Source organism: Enhydra lutris, unplaced genomic scaffold (genome assembly GCF_002288905.1).
Source record: "Enhydra lutris kenyoni isolate GAN:26980312 unplaced genomic scaffold, ASM228890v2 scaffoldscaffold2, whole genome shotgun sequence".
In the NCBI taxonomy this organism is placed as follows: Eukaryota; Metazoa; Chordata; class Mammalia; order Carnivora; family Mustelidae; genus Enhydra; species Enhydra lutris.
Window position 1 is genome coordinate 3,660,255 of NW_019154086.1, and position 21,490 is coordinate 3,681,744.

Genomic DNA, 21,490 nt, shown 5'->3' on the forward strand with positions numbered 1-21,490 from the left:
GGGGGGGGGAGGCGGGTGGGGTAGATGAAGTCAGAGAGTTACCAGGGGACAAACAAGAGTTGGGCCTTGTAAGCACCATGCCTGCTTCCCTCAAGGGGAAGGTGTGGAGCTGGAAAGCTGCTGGAGAGTTTTGAGCAGGAAAGTGAAATAATATGATTTTCAAGGATCATTCTAAGTTGGAACGGGCCAAAGTGGGACCAGGGTGGAAAAGACAGAGCAGTAGGTGGCCACTGCAATAACTCAGGAAAGGCCGGACCAGGCTTCCACCAGGGAACGAGCAGGAGAGATGGTGAGAAGAGATAATATTTCATCACCTCCTTGAAAGCATGTGCTGTGTGAGGAAGAAGAGTCAAAACAACTTCGAGTGTTAGGCCTGAGCTCCTGGAAGAGCAGAACCATCAGGACTGAAAAGGTTAACAGCCACGTGTGGGAAAAACAGGCTTGGGTGAGGTGATATCCCCTCAATGATAAAAAAAAAAAATTCACTATACACAGCACTGTGCTGTAAGGGACAGAGAGAAGACCAGTTCAAGCTGACCGCAGCAAGAGAAGAACTCCAATGATGCAGGCTAGGAAATTAGCCTCAGTGATGGAAAGAGAGTGCATCTAAATGAAGAGTAATCTACTGGCAATGCAAGCTAGGATCTAAAGCCTACATGAGACTGGGAACACAGATAGAATTAAAACAAAACAAACAAAAAAAAAAACAAAAAAAAAAAGAACATCAGTAAGAACACACGTATTCAAAAAGAACCACATTAACAACTCTCAGTAATAGGAACTGTATGCAATGCTGTATCAAGTCAGTAACTCAAGTTCTTTCACTTATTGATAGACTGACTGATGCATGAATTCATAAGTTCCTGTTACAGGCACTGTACCATCTTAGGAATATAAGAAACAAAACCCCAGTAGACCTGAGTCACACCCTTGAAGAACAGAAATGTCTACTTGAAGAGACAGACATATAGTGTGATTAAAATCCAATCTGAGGGTTTTGAAGGGGCGGGGGGTGGAAGGTTGGGGGAACCAGGTGGTGGGTATTAGGGCACGGATTGCATGGAGCACTGGGTGTGGTGCAAAAACAATGAATACTGTTATGCTGAAAAAAAATAAATCCAATGGGATGCAGAGATGGAAAAATCAGAATGCTCATGAGCTGCTGGTGGGAAACCAAGATGGTATAACCCCTTTGGCAAGCAGTCCAGCAGCTTCATAGGTGAAACATGAAGATACCATATAACCTAGAAAATTCCAACACTACCTATATACCTAACAGAGCTGAAAACATATACTCAGATAAAAAACTTGTACTCAGGGATGCCTGGGTGGCTCAGTCAGTTAAGTGTCTGCCTTGGCCTCAGGTCATGGTCTCAGGGGCCTGGGGTTAGGTCTCTCATCAGGCTCCTTGGCTCGGCGAGGAGCCTGCTTCTCCCTCTGCCTGCTGCTCCCTCTGCTTATGTGCTCTCTCTCTCTGACAAACAAAAACAAACAAACAAACAAACAAAAAACTTGAACTCAAATACTCATAAGAGCCAAGAAAAACAAACTCCAAAATGTGTCCCTCAACTAGTGAAAGGATAAATTGGATGTATGTCTGTACAATGGCATGGTATTCAGCAATAACAGGGAATGAAGCACTCAGTTGTACCTCAACATGAATGGAACTTGGAAATATTATGCTAGGAATCTAGTCACCAACGACTATATATTGTTTGAATCCAAACGTCCAGAAGTGGCAAATCTATAGATATAGAAAGTATTAATAGCTACCTAGGTCTGGAGGATTTGAGGAAAATGGGGAGTGGGAATTAGTAAGTATGAGTTTTAAACTTTCTAGGGTGAGAGATTGTGATGATGGTCACACAACTTCATGAATATACTAAAAACAATGGATTAAACTATACATTTTAAGTGGGTTAATTCTACTATGTGAATTCTATTCCAATAAAGTTATTATTTACTGACTAATTTATGTATTTTAGAGAAAGAGAGAGAGATATTGGGAGCAAGGAGAAGGGCAGAGGGAGAGGGAGAGAATTCGCAAGCAGACTGCCCCCCCTAGCACAGAGCCAGACATAGGGCTGGATCCCAGCACCCCAAGATCAGGACCTGAGCCAAAATCAAGAGTCAGCCAGTTAAGCGAGCCACCCAGGAACCCCAAAGTTATGATATACTTAAGATATCTACTAATATGTATGTTATGGTAAAAGAACAAGAAAAATGTTATGAGAAAACTCAGAGGAATGACAATAATATGTAGGGGATTGGGTGAATGAATGATCAAGCTTCTCTAAGATTTAATATTGATAGATTCTGAAGGCTCAATAGAAATTTACCAGGAGGGATACAGAATCCATTCTGCCAAGTAAGATTTTTGGGTTTGATTTTTAATTCTTTTCTTCCCCCAAATTATCACCGACCATTGAAACAACCTCCAGCTCAAGATTCTCAATCTACTGGATAAGAAAGAATAGTTGAGAAATATTCAAGAAATTTTAATGAGAATCTATATTTTGTGAAGTGTTTCCATATTTTAATAAGATGTCAGTAAACTTCTTCTGTAAAGTAACATACAGTAAATCTTTTGGGCTTTGAAGACCATACATCCTCTACTGTAACTCTTTACCACTATAGTCAGAAAGCAGTCATAGGTAACAAATAAGTAGGCATGGCTATATTTCAATAAAACATGATCTACAAAATCAGGTGGTATGTGAGATTCAGCCCATGGGCTACATTTGCTGGGTTATGGTCCATATTCCCCTGCTTGCCTTTCCAAACTCTTGCCCAGTTCTCTGCAAGTCACCAGAAATTTTCCTGCCTCCTCAGGGATTGCTAGCACCAGTTATTTTCTATAGAGCTTGCTTAATTAATACTTTTCGTCTTTTGAATGGGATGGATAGGAGGACTGAAACCTGGATTTCCTCTGGTAAAAATTAGTAATATTTTTATAGTAACTATCCAAATTTTTGTTGAAGATGTTAAATATAGACCAGGAAAAATAAGTAATACCTAACAGATCCCAAATGAATATGACTAGCATTCTTATACCCTTTTAGTCTATATTTTCACAATAATCCCTAAAGGTGTGTCTAAAATAAATATATTGTCTATGGTTGAGAGATATAAATGCACCAAATACTTATGAAGACTGAATAAAAGGGTATCTTTTATCTTGAACTTAGATTAGCGTATAGTTTCAACTGCTTAAATCTTGATAATATAGTATTGACTGAATTTTGGGGTTCAAATAATGCTAAATATATGTTATATCTCAGAAACACAACTCTAAAGTTGTATTCTCCAGACTTCTGGAGCCAAGGGATATTTGATATTTGAATAACTACTATGAGCTAAATGGAGGCAAGTGCTATGGAATGGGAGAATTCTGGGCTAGCAGTCAGAAGACCCATTTCTCACCCTATCTCTGACATTTGGTATTAATGGGATACCAGACAAGTTGCCCCTGGACATGATAAAGAGTTTTCCACATATATGAAATTGTTTGGTAAAATTTTATATGGAGTTATAAAAATGTTACATGTTATTATTATGTATTTCAAAATGATATTGTAAGTAAGTAACCTTCTGAGGTTAATCAAATTTATTTTCTGAAGAAGATTCACTGAGTTCTAAGGATAAAATAGAGCAAACACCATATTCTTTGCCAAGAGTGTATCTAAAAGTTGAGTTTTCCATATTCCTAAATCAAAGAGCTAAAATAACAAGTAAATCATTATTACTTGGCATTGGCACTTTTGGAAAGTCAACTATTTGACTTTCACTATGGGAACATTTCCTAATACTGTGTGTGTAAAATCTTTAAAAGTATGTATATTCATCACTAATCATTATACACCAATAATGGGCAAACTTCTTTGTTTGCTGGGGAAGACAACCATAGACTCTACTCTGAGACAGGACAGCATGAGTGTTTGCAGCTGGCCATTGGGGGAAAAAAAAATTCTAGAGGGACATTATCATTTAGTTGGGTAGTTCTTTTACTATAGGAATGAAATAGAACAAAGACAAAACACTGGTAAATTGAAGTGAGTTCTCTGAGCTCTATAAATGCAAAAAATTACATATTGTTAGAATCATTTGTTTAAAGTGATTTACTTAATTTTCTACAAAGATTAGGGACCTGGGATATTTCTAAACATCTAAAACCCGGAAGAAATAGGATTAGCAAAATGAATAATACTCACAGACATTTCTTAGTATATGAGGACATCCATTCTGATGATAAATTTTAGAGTTAGGGGAAGAAGAAATTATGGACTGAGTAAAAAAATCATACAGACCCTAAGAACAAGTCTTTTCACGGGAGGAACAACTATGTATGAGACAGAACAAAGAACACCGAGATGATAGCAATTTTCTGTGATTAGAGAACGTATAAAACTGATGGGGAGTCCAAGGGTAGGTGTAAGCTCCTTTTGGCAATGACTATCACACCTTTTAAAGCTCCTTTATATTCCTGATCTCACATGTCTTGAGCCAATGCAGAGGAACTGTGGTATAAAAAGACCAGTTTTTACTGATATGTGCCACCTACTAGTTATATAACTAACTCTTCAAATCACTGTAACACTTCAGGCCTCTGTTTTCTTATCTGTAAGTTTAAGGAATTATGATTTAATAATTCTGAAGATGACTTCTATGTCTGACAGTTTCAGTAGGCTACTCTAGAGAAGGAAATGTTAAAGATTTATTATTTCTTCCAATTTACATTCTTCAATTTTGTGAAAAACTTTTTCTTCAACCAAAAAGGCACATCTTCCAAATATAAGAATTTGATGGCTAGACTCTTATCCACAAAGGAAATAAACAAGTGAATTGACAACTATTTGCTGATAAAATGATCAGGTAGAAAAGCCAAAGGAGTCTTAAACAAGCTTGTAAAACTGTTAAATTTAACAATGTCATATGATACAAGGTCAATTAAAAAAAAAAACAACTATATAATAACAGCCAACAACTATAAATTGAAACTTTTAAAAAAATACCATTTACAATAGCATTCAAAATGTGAGATGCTTAGGGATAACTTAACAAAACATGTGTAAAAGTATAATACAATGTTGAGAGAAATTAATAAAAATCAAAATCAAATGAGAGATATACCATGTTCATGGATTGGAAGACAACACTGCTACAATATGAACTCTTTTCAAATTGACTTATAGATTCAAAAAAATATGAATCAAAATCACAGCAGGCTACTTGTGGAAACTGATAGGCTGATGTTAAAATTTATATGGAAATTGAAAGGACTCAGAATAATCAAAACACTTTCGAAAGAACGAAGATAGAAAATTTGCGCAGCCTGATTCTAAAATCTACTATAAAAGTCAGTGATAAAGGTAGTATGGCACTGGCATATATAAATTACTGGAACTGAAGACAGAGTCCACATAGATCTGCACATATATGGCCAACTGATTTTTGTCAAACGTGCCTAGATAATTATAGCACTAAATTTACCTGTAAATATCTTTAAAAAATAGCAAGAATACAATCTTTGTGACCACGAGGAAGCAAAAATATATAAGGAAAGAAAGTATAAACTATAAAAGGATAAAAGTGATAAACTGAACTTGATCAAAATTAAAAACTCCTGTTCAGAAAATGAAGCTCATCTCAAAGGAAAAGAAAAGTTAAGTCACAGACCAGGAAGAAATACTTGAAATGCATATACCTAAAGACCCTGACTCAGAATATACAAGGCACCTTTACCACTCTCAGTAAGAATCAACGATTCAGTTAAAAAACGGACCACACTCAACACACACAAAACAGATAATCACATCAAAAAATGGGCAGAAGACAGAACAGACACTTCTCCAAAGAAGACATACATATGGCTAACAGACGCACATGAAAAAATTTTCATCATCATTAGCCATCAGGCAGATTCAAATCAAAACCACATTGAGATACCACCTTGCACCAGTCAGAATGGCCAAAATCAACAAGACAGTAAACAACAAGTGTTGGAGAGGATGTGGAGAAAGGGGAACCCTTTTACACTGTTGGTGGGAATGCAAGTTGGTGCAGCCACTTAGGAAAACAGTGTGGAGATTCCTTAAGAAATTAAAAATAGAGCTACCCTAGGACCCTGCAATTGCACTACTGGGTATTTACCCTAAAGATACTGATGTAGTGAAAAGAAGGGCCATCTGTACCCCAGCTGTATCCCATGCAGCAATCGCCACAGTCGCCAAACTGTGGAAAGAGCCAAGATGCCCTTCAACAGATGACTGGATAAGGAAGATGTGGTCCATATATACAATGGAGTATTATGCCTCCATCAGAAAGGATGAGTATCCAACTTTTGTATCAACATGGATGGGACTGGAGGAGATTATGCTCAGTGAAATCAGTCAAGCAGGCAGAGTCAATTATCATATGGTTTCACTTACCTCTGGAGCATAAGGAGTAACATGGACAACATTGGGAGAAGGAGAGGAGAAGTGAGTTGGGGGAAATTGGAAGGGGAGACGAACCATGAGAGACTGTGGACTCTGAGAAACAAACTAAGGGTTTTGGAGGGCAGGTGGTGTGGGGGGATGGGTGAGCCTGGTGGTGGGTACTAAGGAGGGCACATATTGCATGGAGCACTGGGTGTGGTACATAAACAATGAATCTTGGAACACTGAAAAAAATAATATAAAATTTTAAAAATAAAAAATAAAATAAAAAATGGGCCAAGAATTTGATGACACTTCTCAAAAGAAGACAAATGATGGCCAATAAGTGCATAAATAATAGACATCCCACATCATTAGTCAAAAGGGAAATAAATATAAACCATAATCAGATGCATCTATAAAGTATGAAAATAGCTAAAATTAAGAAGATTGACAATAGCAAGACTAACAGGTGCTAAGACTGAGGACCAGCTGGACCTCTCGTACACTGCCGGTAAGAATGTAAAATGGTGCATTTAGGAAAAGTCTGCTAGTTTCTTAAGTAGTTAAATGGTTAACCATACGTCTCAGAAATGCTCCTGTTGGGTATTTCACAAGAGAAATAAAAACTATGTCCATACAAAAACTGGCACATGGATGTTCACAGTAGCCTTACTCATAGTTCAAAATGCAATTAAAAGTGTGCCCAAAGGCGCGCCTGGGTGGCTCAGTGGGTTAAGCCTCTGCCTTCAGCTCAGGTCTTGATCTTAGGGTCCTGGGATTGAGTCGCGCATTGGGCTCTCTGCTCCTCGGGGAGCCTGCTTCCCCCACTCTCTCTTTCTGCCTGCCTCTCTGCCTACTTGTGATCTCTCTCTGTCAAATAAATAAAAATAAAATCTTAAAAAAAAAAATGTACCCAAAGAAGTTAATGGCTAAGGAAAATGCAGTATACCCATACAATGGAACACTGCTTAGCAATTAAAATGAATGACTACTGATATGCACAACAACATAAATGGATCTCAAAAAAAAAAAAATTACAGTGAGTAAAAGCAGCTCTGACACAAGCATGTATACTATGGTGTGATTCCCTTTATATGGAATTCTGGAAAGGAGAAATGTAACCTATGTTGGAACACAGACCGGTTGCCTGGCGCTGAGCCTAAAGGAGACTGAATGCAGCAGGGAATGAGGGGGATTTCTGGGGTAGCTGAAATGTTCTCGAGATTGTGGTGGGGGTTACACAGGTACATATATGTATGTCAAAGGTTCACTGTCGCATGCATTTAAAATAGACACATTTTACTGAATGTAAATCAAACCTCCAAAGGTTGATTAAAGAATATGAATCAACAAGTTCCGTGGACATGTGGCAAGTGGGGAAATAAAAAAGACTGTGTACGTAACAGCATACATGTACACACGCATATTCCAGAAGGAATGTAAAATGTTAGCACGGTGGTGAATGCGAGATATTAGCTAACTACTTTGGATACTGAGTTGCTGATGTGACAGTGCCTGTGTTCCTGAGGTCACCTAATATATGACTTGGTGCAGTAGGTTTGGATTTTGGCATTTTGCTGAATAACGCCATAAGCTTTAAAGCAGGGTTTTCTCCATATTTCAGTAGGATGTGGGGAGTTTCTTCAAGCATCTTTATTATACAAGAATGTGTTACGTACTGTGTTAGTTACTCTGGAGGAGACAGGGTCATTCAGATACCGTCTTCACCCCCTAAATCATAGAGTCCAGTATATGCTGGGGCAGAGGCTGGCGGAAGATCAGTACATATGACTCTAGTACAGGAAGAGTGTGGAAACTTCCAAAGGAGAAGATGAAATAATGTACAACTTGATCTTACAAAGAGAAGACATCGTAAGAGAGATTAACACATTAGCTTGGTCTTCCTAAGTCACATTAGATGTCCGGCTATTTTATTTATTTGGGGGAAGATCTGAGAAAGCCTTGCAGGAAGGCGTTCCATGAGGAAAGCTACAAAGATGAGAAATAACTAGCAAGAGAAGTACTCAACTGGAAGTTGGGAGGCTTCAAGGGGGAGATGAATCTGGAAATCCAGGCTGGGGTTTCAATTCATTCCATAACTGGCTGGGAATTTTTGAAGGTTTTTTGTGGGGTTGGTTTGTTTGTTTTTTGTTTTTTAAAGGCAGTTATTGGCAAAGGCAGAGTTGTAAGGCAGAAAGATTCATCTGCTCACGTACATGGGATGGGCGGGTGCGGGCAGAGACTAGAGGTGGAGATACCCATTAAGATGCCATTTCCATAACTTAGGTGAGAAATTAAACACCGGAACTAGGACAGTACCAAGGAGATTTAGATAAGAAACCAGATTTTAGACATTGTGAGGTAGAAACAACAGGGGAAGTTGTATACCGGTGACAGGGAAACAGAAGTCGAGCCCCAGGATGGATGTCCTGCAGGGATGAACAGGGTTCTTCCCCTCTATTTGTTGATCTCATGGCACTGCACCACAAATGCCTGAGCCGGCTTTCATGTCTGCCAGCAAGTAGGGCCAAGGGGGAGCCATGGCCAGTGGTTGGTGCTGCCGACGTGGTGCTTCCCACCATCCAAACACCAAAGCATGCCAACATGCTCGGCTTACTAGGGGGAAAACATGACGACAATATTCAGAAGACCCACATCGAAACCGTGGTTCTCCCATGAATCTGACATACGATCTACAGAGAGTAACTCTCAGTCTTGAGCTTTTGAACCCTTGTGGCTTCTGTGGGGTCGACAACGTGCTTTGGAAACCGAAAAACCCTGTACATAGGGGGGATTACTAATGTTCTGTCACTGTCTATTCAAGCAACCTCTTCCATCCTCATCTCTGTATGTACCCAGGTATTAGCACCTGACCTGAGACATCTATCTCTCTACATCTGCTCATCTCCCACCCTAACCGTCTCTTCTTTTTTTGTTCCTCTGATCCTGGAATTGAGAGCTATTTAGTACAAGGTTTACCATAAAGGAAAGCTTTCTCCAAAGTAATGCCATTTGCTTGCAGTATACCCAATATGGATATCCATCTCTTTTCCACAGTGAAAGAAAGTTCCACATTTTGATACTATTTGAATGTGTGAAATACTACCATAACAACCTTCTCTGGGATTTTCTGAATCGTAACAAATTATAGATCTTGGGACCCTTTAACATTGACCCTAAAAGTCCACTACCTTCACTCTCTTCTCTATACCATTAAATATGCCCCAGATTCAAAAGCTAAATGAAGAGCAGTGATCTGTCCTAACTCTGGATTAAAACCAAAAACAAAAACTAAACAAAACAAAAACCAAAACATAAACAAACAAAACAAAACAAAACAAAACAAAAACAACTTTGTGTTGGATTTATTGAAAAGTCGTTTGCTGATCTCCACACTCTCACCATCATGAAGAGGTTTTCAAGAAGATGTTAACAGCAGATGATTTTAGAATTTAACCAAATCCCCCACTCCAGTAGGAGCCTACCCCCACCCCAAGTTTCCCTGGGATGCATAGCATCAGTACTTCTCACACACTGTGAGGCAAACACCATTTTTTCTTTAATAAAACGGAGGCTAAGACAGATTAGGTTCAGGACAAGATGTGGGTATTAAAGCTGACCTGCCCCTGGGTTGTTGTGCACTCAAGAGCAATGACCGGCCTCCAGGTCCCGGCTCTGGCGCTTTCAGCCTGACTCACCTTATCTGAATATTGGAGAAAAGGCACATTGCACCTCATGGGCCTGGGCAGATAATGCACAGGACAAGAGTCTCGTGAACTGTAGGGCAGCTAGCCGATAGGAGCTTTTAGAAAAGAGCCAAAAGAAAAGATTCCACTGTGTCTTTAAGAGGATTTCTAGTGGGAAAGGAATATTTCTCTTATAAAAACTTGCTTATAACAATATTTTTCAAGGAACTCAGCTCAGATGGTCCAGGAAACACATTATGGTCTACTGTAGCATGCAAATTCACTGCTCAGCACATTATGGGAACATAAATATAATCACGATCCCCCACACTTTATAGGTTCTCATGCTGCCTCCTTCCGTTCTTTATTCTTTTCTTCTTGTCTCTCCTCTCCTTTTCTTTCTCCTCTTCTTTTATATTGCAGGGAAATCAAAACAGCTCATCTCAAATATAGGAGAGATTTCGTTCTTTCACTTAACAACAACAACAACCACTTTTTCCTTAATAGGTCCAACATCAAATTCCTCCAAGCTTCTCAATGTAACAAAAGATCATTGTTTTAAGGTAGGAAGGTCCGTTTTCCACCGGTGATTGAAACAACTGGAAATAAATGAAAGCCAGTGAAAAAACCCGAATAGCCCTCCCTTGGCAATTATTTAGCCCTTGGAAATTTCCAAGCCCTCTGCAATCATTAATTAATTAGTGAAGATGTTCCACTTTAATGAGGCTGGAAGCGAGACACAAAGAGGTCTAGAGGCTTTCCCTAGGCTGAAAGAGGACTGTCAAGAGAGGAACTGGGATTAGAATTACGAGCTCACTTCTCCAGCCAGTAGTCACATCAGCAAGCCCAGCAGTGGCAATATTGGGACAATAAGGGCCTCTGGGCACAGGTGCAGTTGAATACAGCAGTGCTCTGCCCAAAGACCAACTGTGGAAAGCCCACCCCTTCAGCCACCAGTGCCCCCACGACACACACAGGAAATGTCTGCAGCTTCATCGGCCTCTTTCCCCTTCCCCAAACAAAACACAGACAGACAGCGAAATACCAACCTCTAAGCACTGTCCTCTATCATGGCAGCAAAAATACAGGATTTAATTTTCATTTTTAAAATGCACAATATGATGTTAAAATGCATGGCATGGTTATAAATAAATATTTCCAAAAAATTTAAATGACAAGAAATTCCCGGATATCCAGAATCTGTAATAACGTAGTAGATCATCCTGAATCATGACCTCGTGCCACTAAGAAGGAAAATGAAGTTCTGTGCTTTCTGGTGAGTGGTTCATCAAAGCTGATTTCTGTACCCTGACTAGATTACCAAGGGCAGACCAAACGTTAATCATGTGGCTGCACCTGACATCGTAGATCCAGCTCTTGCAATGGGTGCTAATTTTTTTCTCCCTACAATTCTGGATTGTTTCAAAAGGTGGAAGAGGAACTCCTGGTTCAGTACTTCTCACCAGATGATTCCCTCCACCTAGACATACTTTTGCTCTGGATTATGTCTGTTTCCCCAGGTGGGATGTTGGCGTTCTTAATCATAACCTGGGGCCCATCTCTTTCACAGGTACGTCAGTCGAGTTGCTCTAGACAGGGCAAAATGGCATGTCTATATGAGTTTAAGTGTTGATGGCAATTTTCCCAACCTAAACTCTTAATCGTCTGTAGGAGAATTTGTTTCGGTTATACCAAGGTGAGGTGAAGTTGAATAACACCCTTTTGTTCTGACCTGGTTGTTTTCGGGTCCTCCTGGAAAAACTCTTCCTTGAAAACGGTAATGTTAATAAAGAGGAAGCCTATCCAGCTTGGCCATTCTGGATAAACTTTACGTAAAAAACAAAACAAGGGGCACTTGGGTGGCTCAGTGGGTTAAGCCTCTGCCTTCGGCTCAGGTCATGGTCTCAGGGTTCTGGGATCGAGTGCTGCACCAGGCTCTCTGCTCAGCAGGGAGCCTGCTTCTCCCTCTCCCTCTCTGTCTGCCTCTCTGCCTACTTGTGATCTCTCTCTCTGTCAAATAAAATAAATAAAATCTTGTAAAAAATAAAACAAAACAGAAAACAAAAAAACCCTTAATAAAATCTCTCTGCATGGAGAGATTTTGAAAAGAAGGGCCTTTCAAGAGTAATGTTTCAAAAACATGTATAATTGTAACTTGGAATCTTCATGCTGGAGAATGACGATGGCTGGTCCACTTTCATGTAATGAGAATTCATAAGGTTAAGAGGTGCCTCCAGTTACTCACAGGCCCCACTGGGAAGGGTTCCTTTCATCTAAAGAACCTAAAATTCTTTCGGGACATAATAGAGCAGATGCTTTCATGTGAGAATCGTGATTTAGTAAACACCTTACCTGGAGAGCAAAGACCTAACAAATTTGTGTTATAATGTTGAAAATGTGATTAGGTATGTCTGGAAATTGACAATCTCAAATGGGTAAAGGGTTACACATTGGCACATATCCATACTTCCATAATCCACCTCAACAATTACCTTTTAACTTTCAATTAATCAAGGGCTCTGCAGTTTCTGATTTCTCAAAGCTCTAGCTAAAAGGGAGGGCTCAGTTCCAACCCAATTAATTGGAAACTAGCTTGGTTTCTCCATCACATCCCTTCCAAGTAATTCTCCTTGGTTCCTCTTGTCAGGGTGGAAGGAAACATCATCATGTCGGTTGTAGCCCTCATGGACAACCCAAGTTGTAGGTGAGTAGGTATGTGTGGTATTATATCTTAGCTTTTCATAGGCAGTAACTGAATGCATTGACTTAAAAGACATGCATACTTGCAATTAAGTCAAACCACTGTCACAAAGAATTTTTAAAACTTTCCTAATATAGTTAAAGCCTGGAGAGGAAGATTCTTCCTAGAGGATCAGTGATGGGGATCAACAAGAGACCAAAAAATGAGTGCCATTATACTGTAGCCCCTTCCCAAAGGAAACTAGATGAGGTGTCTGCATTATCTTGAATCCCCTTGACCTCACCCACCTCCTGGGCCCAGGGCCACTTGTTCTGTCCCAGCAGCCCTGGGCTCGCTCTGTCCAAGGCAGAACCCCAAGCACCACTTTGGCTGGGGTTCTGACTGACTTTACCTGAACCCAATCTGACAGCACCGTATCTCATGTGCCCTATACACCACTTCCCTACAATCCTGGGAACGTCCCGTCCCCACTAAAGTATGAGATACTGCAGATCTACTCCCTACTCAGAGCCCAAATAAATGGAACATCTAAGTGGGAGGAAGTTTCTGATCCCCAGAGGAAAGCTTTGACAAACAGGAGACAATAGCTGGAAGATAAACTATTTTGCCTTTCTCTCCCTGGACAGACTATCCTGATCTGTTCATAGAGAGTCTTCTGGAAGACGATCCTCAAGACTGAACAGCTGGTTGTACTTGATACTAATCAGTAGCCAGACTGGTAACATACCCCACATAGGATCCCCGCCCCTTTCCTGTTTCACTCAAGCTTCCCTGGGACTCTACCTCCTAATGACATAAAAGGAGCACATAACGCTTTTGCGTTAGGCTCTGTTTTCTGGGGAGAGGAGGCCACGATACATTCTCCTGCAATCCCATCACTATGTGAGTGAGCTCCCTACCTTTTGTTGCAGCGGTGGTGCACACGGTGCTGAAACGGGATCCGTGATGTAGGTCTTCTTGGGACCAGCAACTGGATACATCCCAGGGGGGTTCTGGTTTCCTGTTCCAGAAGGAGTATACCCTTGCTCCCGCTTCCAGGTGTTTGGGTGACCTTGCTGACCATAAGCTGGATCGGTCTCATTTTTGCCCCCATAGCCAGGCCCCGCTGAATAGGCTTCATAATAACGTCCTTGGTTAGGGGCATACCCATACCCGGGCTCAGGCTGAAGTCCTGGTGGTGGAATATAGGCATAATCCATGCCCCCTCGTGTTGAAGGAGGTGGGCACTGCCCAGAGATAGAAACTGGGGGAGTGTTATAGCCCTGGGGTCCTGGGCCTTGGCTGTAAAATTGTCCTGATGAAGGAGCAGCCATATAAAGAGAGCTGGGCTGGGCTGACTTCACCTGCACATTGAAGGTAGGCCTGGAAGGGGTCGACGCTGTCGTATAGGAAGCGGGGACTGGTGGAGGCTGGGGTTTTAGTGTCCCAATTGGTGCCACAGAGATGGGTCCAGCCTGGGGTGCAGGCTGTGGTTTCAATGTAGACTTTTTAGTTGCTGTTAGAGGCGGTTGGTTTGGTATAATCATTCTTTTGTGTCCTGTGACAGGGGTGGAGACTGGAGGAGAGGCTGTCGAGCTAGTAGAGCTCTAGAGTAGGAAAGAGAAAAGGATAAAAACAAAAAGTACAAAGATTACCATCAATGAAAAATAATAACACAGAAATGAACACATATTAGAAACTGCTATTATTATCTTGTATTAACTCCGTAAAACACAAATAAGGCATGGTTCCTGCCTTCTGAAAATTCACAAACACATACACAAATCAGGTGCATTTTTTTGGTACTAGCAATGAATAACCCCCTCAAAAAATTAAGGAAATGATTCTGTTTACAATTACATCAGAATGAAAAAAAAAAAAAAAAAAACCCTTAGAATAAAGCTAACCAACAAGGGCAAAAGACTTAAATCGAAAAAGTAAAAATACTGCAGAAATAAAGACATAAATAAATATGAAGACATCCTGTGTTCATGGACTGGAAGACTTAATATAATATAGGTTAATAATACCCAGAGTATTCTACAGATTTAAGGCAATCCCTATCAAAATTCCACTGGCAATTTTATAAAAATAGAGAAAATTCAGCCTAAAATTCATAGGGAATCTGAAGAGACTCTGAATACCCAAAACAATATTGAAAAAGAACAAAATGTAGATCTCATGCTGTGTAATTTCAAAACTTATTACAGAGCCACCAAAATCCAAACAACATGACAATGGCATCAAGACAGATGCACAGACCCACAGAATAGGACAGAGAGTCCAGAAGCAAACTCTTGCATGCACAAGTAATTTCTGATAAGGGTGCCAAGATCATTTGTTAGGAAAGGATAACCTTTTCAACAAACAGTGCAGAAAACTGGATATGTACATGCAAAAGAGTGACCTTGGACCCTTACCTTACACTATACACAAAAAGTAACCCAAATTTTTAGCTCTAAGTGTTAGAGCTAAAACTACACACACACACACACACACACACACACACACACACACACACTTATAGAAGAAAACATGGGGAAAAACAAAACTTCATGACATTGGCTTTGGCAATTTTTCCTTTTAATTTAATACTGAAAACACTAGCAATAACAACAAAAATAAACGAAACAATGTGATTTCAGTCAAATTACCCAAAGACTTAGTCACCATTCAGCTAAAAGGAGGTACCAGGGAAAGAGAACAGAGGACCAGGCCAAGGGAAAGAAAAACTAAAGTGAAGAGGGGTGTTGAGAGAAAAACCCCCAGCCCAACCAAGATGCTAAATTTTAGAACAAAGTTTCCTGTCAAAGAGTGATTGACCAAAGATAACTCAAACGCTGACTCCTCCTCCTTTTCTATCTGTCCGATTTCTCTTGTAGACATTCATTCAATTCAGAAACACTTACTGAAGATCCTAGGACTGTTTAAAGACACAAAGATGAAAAGCTCTCACTGCCAAAACATGAGATGTCTTGGTTGGGCTGGGGATAAGGACAGGCTCGGGGAAAGCCTGGAGATTTAAACTTCCATTCTCGGGCATTAGACGATTAGGGATCCGAAAATGCGCCAATGACAGAATGTTTTCATGTTACTCTGAGTTACAATGATTAGATTTGTTGCTCTAACAAAGGAATGACCACACCCTGATTTTGTTGTTTATTAATTTCCAAGCAAATTAATGTATGCATAGAAAGGGAGAATGCAAGGCCTTATACTACTCTAGTGTCATTCATCCACACCAAGACACCAAAGATATGTAGCTCGTGGGAAAGACACTGTTAACTGCTTCTTCATGTCTACTTCCCTTCTTCATTACTCAAAGAATTTCAATTCTATTCAAGGAACAATGTGCACAACTTAAAATACTTCCCTCGACTATGTAGTAGATAGGAGTTGCCTTGGGACACAGTTCTGACCAAAAAGATATACGCTAAGCATTTCTGGGAAAACAAACACTCTCCTGATTAAGCATTGTCCCTACTTTGCCCATTTCCTCTTTCCTGCCTGATATGTGGATATGGGATCATAGATGGGGTAGCTACCTTGTCCCCTCCATAATACGCAAGTCTTTCGATTCAGACATATAGCTTTCTGATCATCTACATTGATCAGGGGTATTTGGTTAACATATAGTGATTCTCAACTGGAGAAGAAAAATCACCTACTGACCAGGGAAGTTTGGGAATGAGGGGGGATAACTTGATTGTCATGGTGACTAGGGGACACTATTACCACTGCATGGGCAGACAGCAAAACACATCATTGTCAAACCCAAGATGGCAACAGTGCTCCTGATGAAAAACACGGATCGATTCTTGGGCCTCATTTCTTCTGTCCACCTACCTGTGAAGTTCCTAGATGTGAGCCTAGGAGGTCACTGGTCCTCTCTAGCATCTCTCCTCTACAACACTCACCACCTCTTGGTCCAAAATAACTGCTCTCCTCCTTTGTCCCTGTGCGCCTCGACAACATGACAGCTCGGACTCTGCTAGCTTCAGATTATGGCTCTGTCCCTTCAGGCTTCTCTCTATTCAAATGGGCCTGGGTACACACTGCATTTATGAGTTGGCTTACTACCATTTGTGTTGGGATCCTGACTGCTACAGCTCTGTTCCACATTTTATTTGTCTCAAATTCTATTTGTGTACTTTCCTGGGGAATTTGTAATTCTAGGTGTAGTTCTCTTGAGTTTACAAGAGGCTGTTGAATACAGCCATCTTTTATCCCCTCCCCCTTTTAATACTAGCCTTTCAGGGGACAAACTTGCCAGTTACTTTTGTAATTTAAGCAACCTGAGTAATATTGTCTTGGAAGAGTAGCCTTTCCCTTCTGCATGAAGATGGCTCCAGTAGTACCCAAGAGAAAGAGATTCAATTTCCTTTTCAGCAATGTATTAAAATACACATCCTCAAGAAATTCCTAAATAAGTACGCAGTTAAGATCCTGACATTTTGTAGTAGAAACCACGGTAGAAACAATTTGAACCAAAAAAAGGTCATTTTTTTTTCCTAGTCAACCATGTCAGTCTTAAAAAATGTCAGCATCGATGGAAATGAATATAAGAAGGAATAAAGCTTTTCTTTTCTTTGATGACTCAAGATCAGCAGAAACCCAGAGTTCCTATTTTGAACACTTTACAAACCCAACTATAAATGGAGACAGTGACTGAGCAACTGGGCTAATGACAGGCACACTCTCTGCTGCAGCTGTAACGAAGTCTGCCCCCAGAGCAGATCCTTCAAAAGTCACCGATTTAAAAATGAAAGCCAATGACTGGATAAAGTAAAGCAAAAAGACTTAATGTCGACCTAACTCTTTAGAAGAAACTTTGTTCCAACATAATTCTTTCTTTTTTAAGATTTTATTTTTTTATTGTCAGAGAGAGAGCACAAGCAGGCAGAGACAGAGAGAGAAACTGGCTCCCTGCTGGACAAGGAGCCCGATGTGGGACTTGATCCCAGGACCCAGGGATCATAACCTGATCCAAAGGCAGCAGCTTAACCGACTGAGCCACCCAGGTGTCCCCAATTCTCTTTCTCTTTTTCTTTCTTGATGAACCCAGACCCAGACCCTGACCCAGACAGACAGAAAGACAGACAGACAGACAGACACACACACACACACACACACACACACACACACACACACACACAAACACTTTAAACATCCCCCAAGTCTTTGAAGGAAGGCATCAGGGCACAAATTCAATAGCCATCGCTTTCTTCTAGGAAATATCTCGCCAGTACAGCTCTCCTCGAGGGATGAGAAGGTTTCTCACAACTTTATTATGAATTCTGCTGTGTATGTGCCGGCATGTTTCTGAGTATTTCCTATATCATAACTACGTTAGTGAAAATAGCACATTTAGCTATATTTTTTTCCCCTGAGATTTTACATTCTTTACCTCATTGGAGGTGGAAGGGGTAAAGAACAAGAATCATTTTAAAGCATATTTATTTATGTTCTTCATAGTTAAAGAAAGCTATGGCAACATTTTCCTGGCCCACATATTCAATTAAATACATAGTGAATCTTTTCTACTCGCTGAATTAGTTGGCACTTCCGAGTATTTATTTTTGGCATATCGTTTCTTTTTTGTTTTTGCAGAGATTCTTAAAGTTTTATCATGATTTAACATTTTTATTTTGAAAATCAAGCACATTTTAAAATTATGAATATATATATATATATATATATATATATATATATATATATACACACATCCCCTGAGACTTGAATCTCTGTAACAGTCTTTTTATGGGGTTATTTTTCCATTAATTATTCTCTAAGGATCTTGGACATGAAAAGTTCTGTGAGGTTGATGGGAGAAGGGCAATATCCTCAGATGAGGGGTGCATGTCTCCCTGTCCCCTGGGAGTTTCTAGTCAGGTGGAAGGGCTAATACATAATCAGTAGCTGTTGAATGGATGTTCCCATTACCAGGGAAGAACTGGCTGCGGCCATAAAAACAACAAAAGACTAGGGGTGCTGACAGCAACTCTCATGCTCACCCTGCGGGCCACGTCCTCGACTTCCTTTATAGCCAAGTCAGGATAACATCTTACAGTTCCTCAGTCTCTCTCTTGCCTCTGATCACCCACTCCCTGGACGTGCCTGTACACACACATGCGTGCACGTGCATGCATAAACACACACACACACACACACACACACTCCCCTACTCTACTCTACTACTATGTCTTCTATGGAAGTCCGCATATTTCTTAGAACCATGCACTTGACTCCAGTTTAATTTTCCTTCCCCTACTATTTGTCTCCATCCCCATTTCCCTGAGCTATTTATTGCCATCAGTGAACTCTACTTCTTTCTTTCTTCCCTTTCTCAATAACACCAGGGTCATCTAACGTGACTGAGCCTGATCCCCATCTGCAAATGACTGCCTTGTGTTGAATTCTTTTTATGACATTTCACTCTTTGTTTTATTTTTTAAATATGCTTTGCAAAGACTTTCCAGTCTAGCCCCTGCCTCCCTGTCCAGCCACCTCCTTTTTTCCACACCACTCACATCACACACTCCAGCAATTTTAGGCGTATGCAGAGACTGGAATAGATCACACAGTTATGTCTGTACTCATATCTGTCAGCCAGGACCTCCTTCCACAGTCTCTGATCCGTTCCATCCAACTCTCTACATTGCTCCCCTGCTGCTCAAACATCGCCATCTGGGCAGTTGCTTACTTATTCTGCAAGTCTCAGATCAAATGGTGCGTCTTCTGGAATGTCATTCTTGACTCTGCTGGAAGGATTTTGAGGCTTTTTCTGTGGTCCTTCAGTTATATTCCCCACGAACTTTGTACATAACCCTCATTAAAACAGTTACCTTACGGTGTTTTAATAATCGACTTGCATATTTTAAAAGTTGGAAAGAAGTCAAGCTGTGAGCTCCAGCAAGTCAAATTATCATGATCTCAAACAGACAGAGACTTGTCTTTCATAATAGATAATCCAGGAATAGGCAGCCAAGAACTAATATGTCTGCTCAACAGTGACAGCAGGGATTCAGGCTCTTTCTAGGTTTCTGCTAGAAGTTCTTTACTTATCTTGCTTTCAAATTGCTACCAGTGACAGTAGGCAACATACTGCCCAATGGCTCCAGAATCATGATCGTCTTTATCGGACACAGGACCTCCTCTCTTCTCTCTCTCTATTAACTCTTTCCAGGACCCTATATATACAATTTAAAATACGACCTACGTTATAAAGATTCTTATGAGTTCCTGTCTCCAGAATTCAGAGTACTCTGAATACCAGACCCAGATAGTCACCTGTTTATTTCATGGGTCTGCCTGTATGTCTCTTACGCTCTTCAGGCTCAACACGTTCAAAACTGTTTCATCATCTTCCTTCAATCTGCCCTTCCTGATTTCCGTCTGGTTTTCTCATCCACACAGGTGTTGCTCACACGAGAACACTAGGAGTCATTCTTGAGCCTCTCCCTCACATCCCATTCAAGTACTAAATCCTGGGGATTCTAGTTCCTAAATAAGGAGTTCTGTGACTCTCAAATATTTCCACATTTCCTCTGCTGTGACTCTATTCCAAGATAACACCCCCTATCACCAGGAATTCTCCAACAGCATCCAGACAGGTTTTCCAGAGTGTACTGTTGCTCCCCCTTCAATGAATCCGTCATTCTGTAGACAGTGCAATCTCTCAAACGCAGATTTAATCACACTATTTTCCTGCTTAAGAGTTTTCAATGGCTTGGGGGAATGGTTTGGACTCTCCCTCTTCTCCCTCTCCTTGAGAGCTACACAGAGCTATACTCTCTGACACCGACTTTCTTTCACAGCCACTATACCAAGATCCTCTCATCTCAGAAACTATACCTATTTGGTTCCCACCTCTCTCTGAATTTTTTTTTTTTAAAGATTTTATTATTTATTTGACAGAGAGAGAGAGATCACAAGTAGGCAGAGAGGCAGGCAGAGAGAGAGAGGGGGAAGCAGACTCCCCACCAAGCGGAGAGCCGGATGTGGGGCTCGATCCCAGGACCCTGGGATCATGACCTGAGCTGAAGGCAGAGGATTTAACCCACTGAGCCACCCAGGCGCCCGCTCTCTCTGAATTCTAATAATTCTAATGAGCTAATCCCTAAAAACCCCTTAAGTCTCAACTTGAGTATCTGCCCGCTCAGCGACCATTGCTGAGTCTTCTGGCAGAGTGAGCACTGTTGACTCCTCTCCCTTTACACGTCTCACACTTGTACCTGTCTGTTTTCATAGTGTTAGAGACTGTCCCTCTCATCCACTACTGCTTCCACAGTAAACCCAGAAAAATCTGGCTTTTTCACATCATAGCCACTAGTAGGCATTTGACAAATATTTGAATGCATGAATTTGAATAAATGAATAACTAACAGACTCCAAAAAAAATTCATTTCTCTTGTCAGATTATAAACAAACATGCAAAATATGAGCTAGCTCATTTCTCTTACTTGACAATCAAGAAACTCTGTCACGCATTTAATGCATGCTTAATTACAGCAACCTCATTAGTCTCTCCCTTCCTCTAAATAGTTCAATGACTTTACTTTGTGAATTTATTACTACTACTATCTTTCAAAGAAGCATTGAGATGCTTATTTTCATTTTGATGGTTATATTGTGTATGCAAATTCTACTTGATCCTGGCTCAAATCTCTTACAGAAATAGTCAGGGGCCAAATTTTAAATAAACT

The 21,490-nt window shown here is 40.5% G+C and overlaps 1 protein-coding gene across 2 annotated transcripts in view; it reads right to left on the minus strand.

Moving 5' to 3' along the window:
* LOC111150501 (LIM domain containing preferred translocation partner in lipoma) overlaps positions 1 to 21,490 on the minus strand; it is a 647,570-nt gene that overhangs the window by 232,840 nt on the left and 393,240 nt on the right. For both annotated transcript variants that reach the window (XM_022507994.1, XM_022507986.1), the window contains one exon: positions 13,706 to 14,392. In XM_022507994.1, the coding sequence (XP_022363702.1) occupies positions 13,706 to 14,392 (687 nt within the window). The remainder of the gene's footprint in view (positions 1 to 13,705; positions 14,393 to 21,490) is intronic.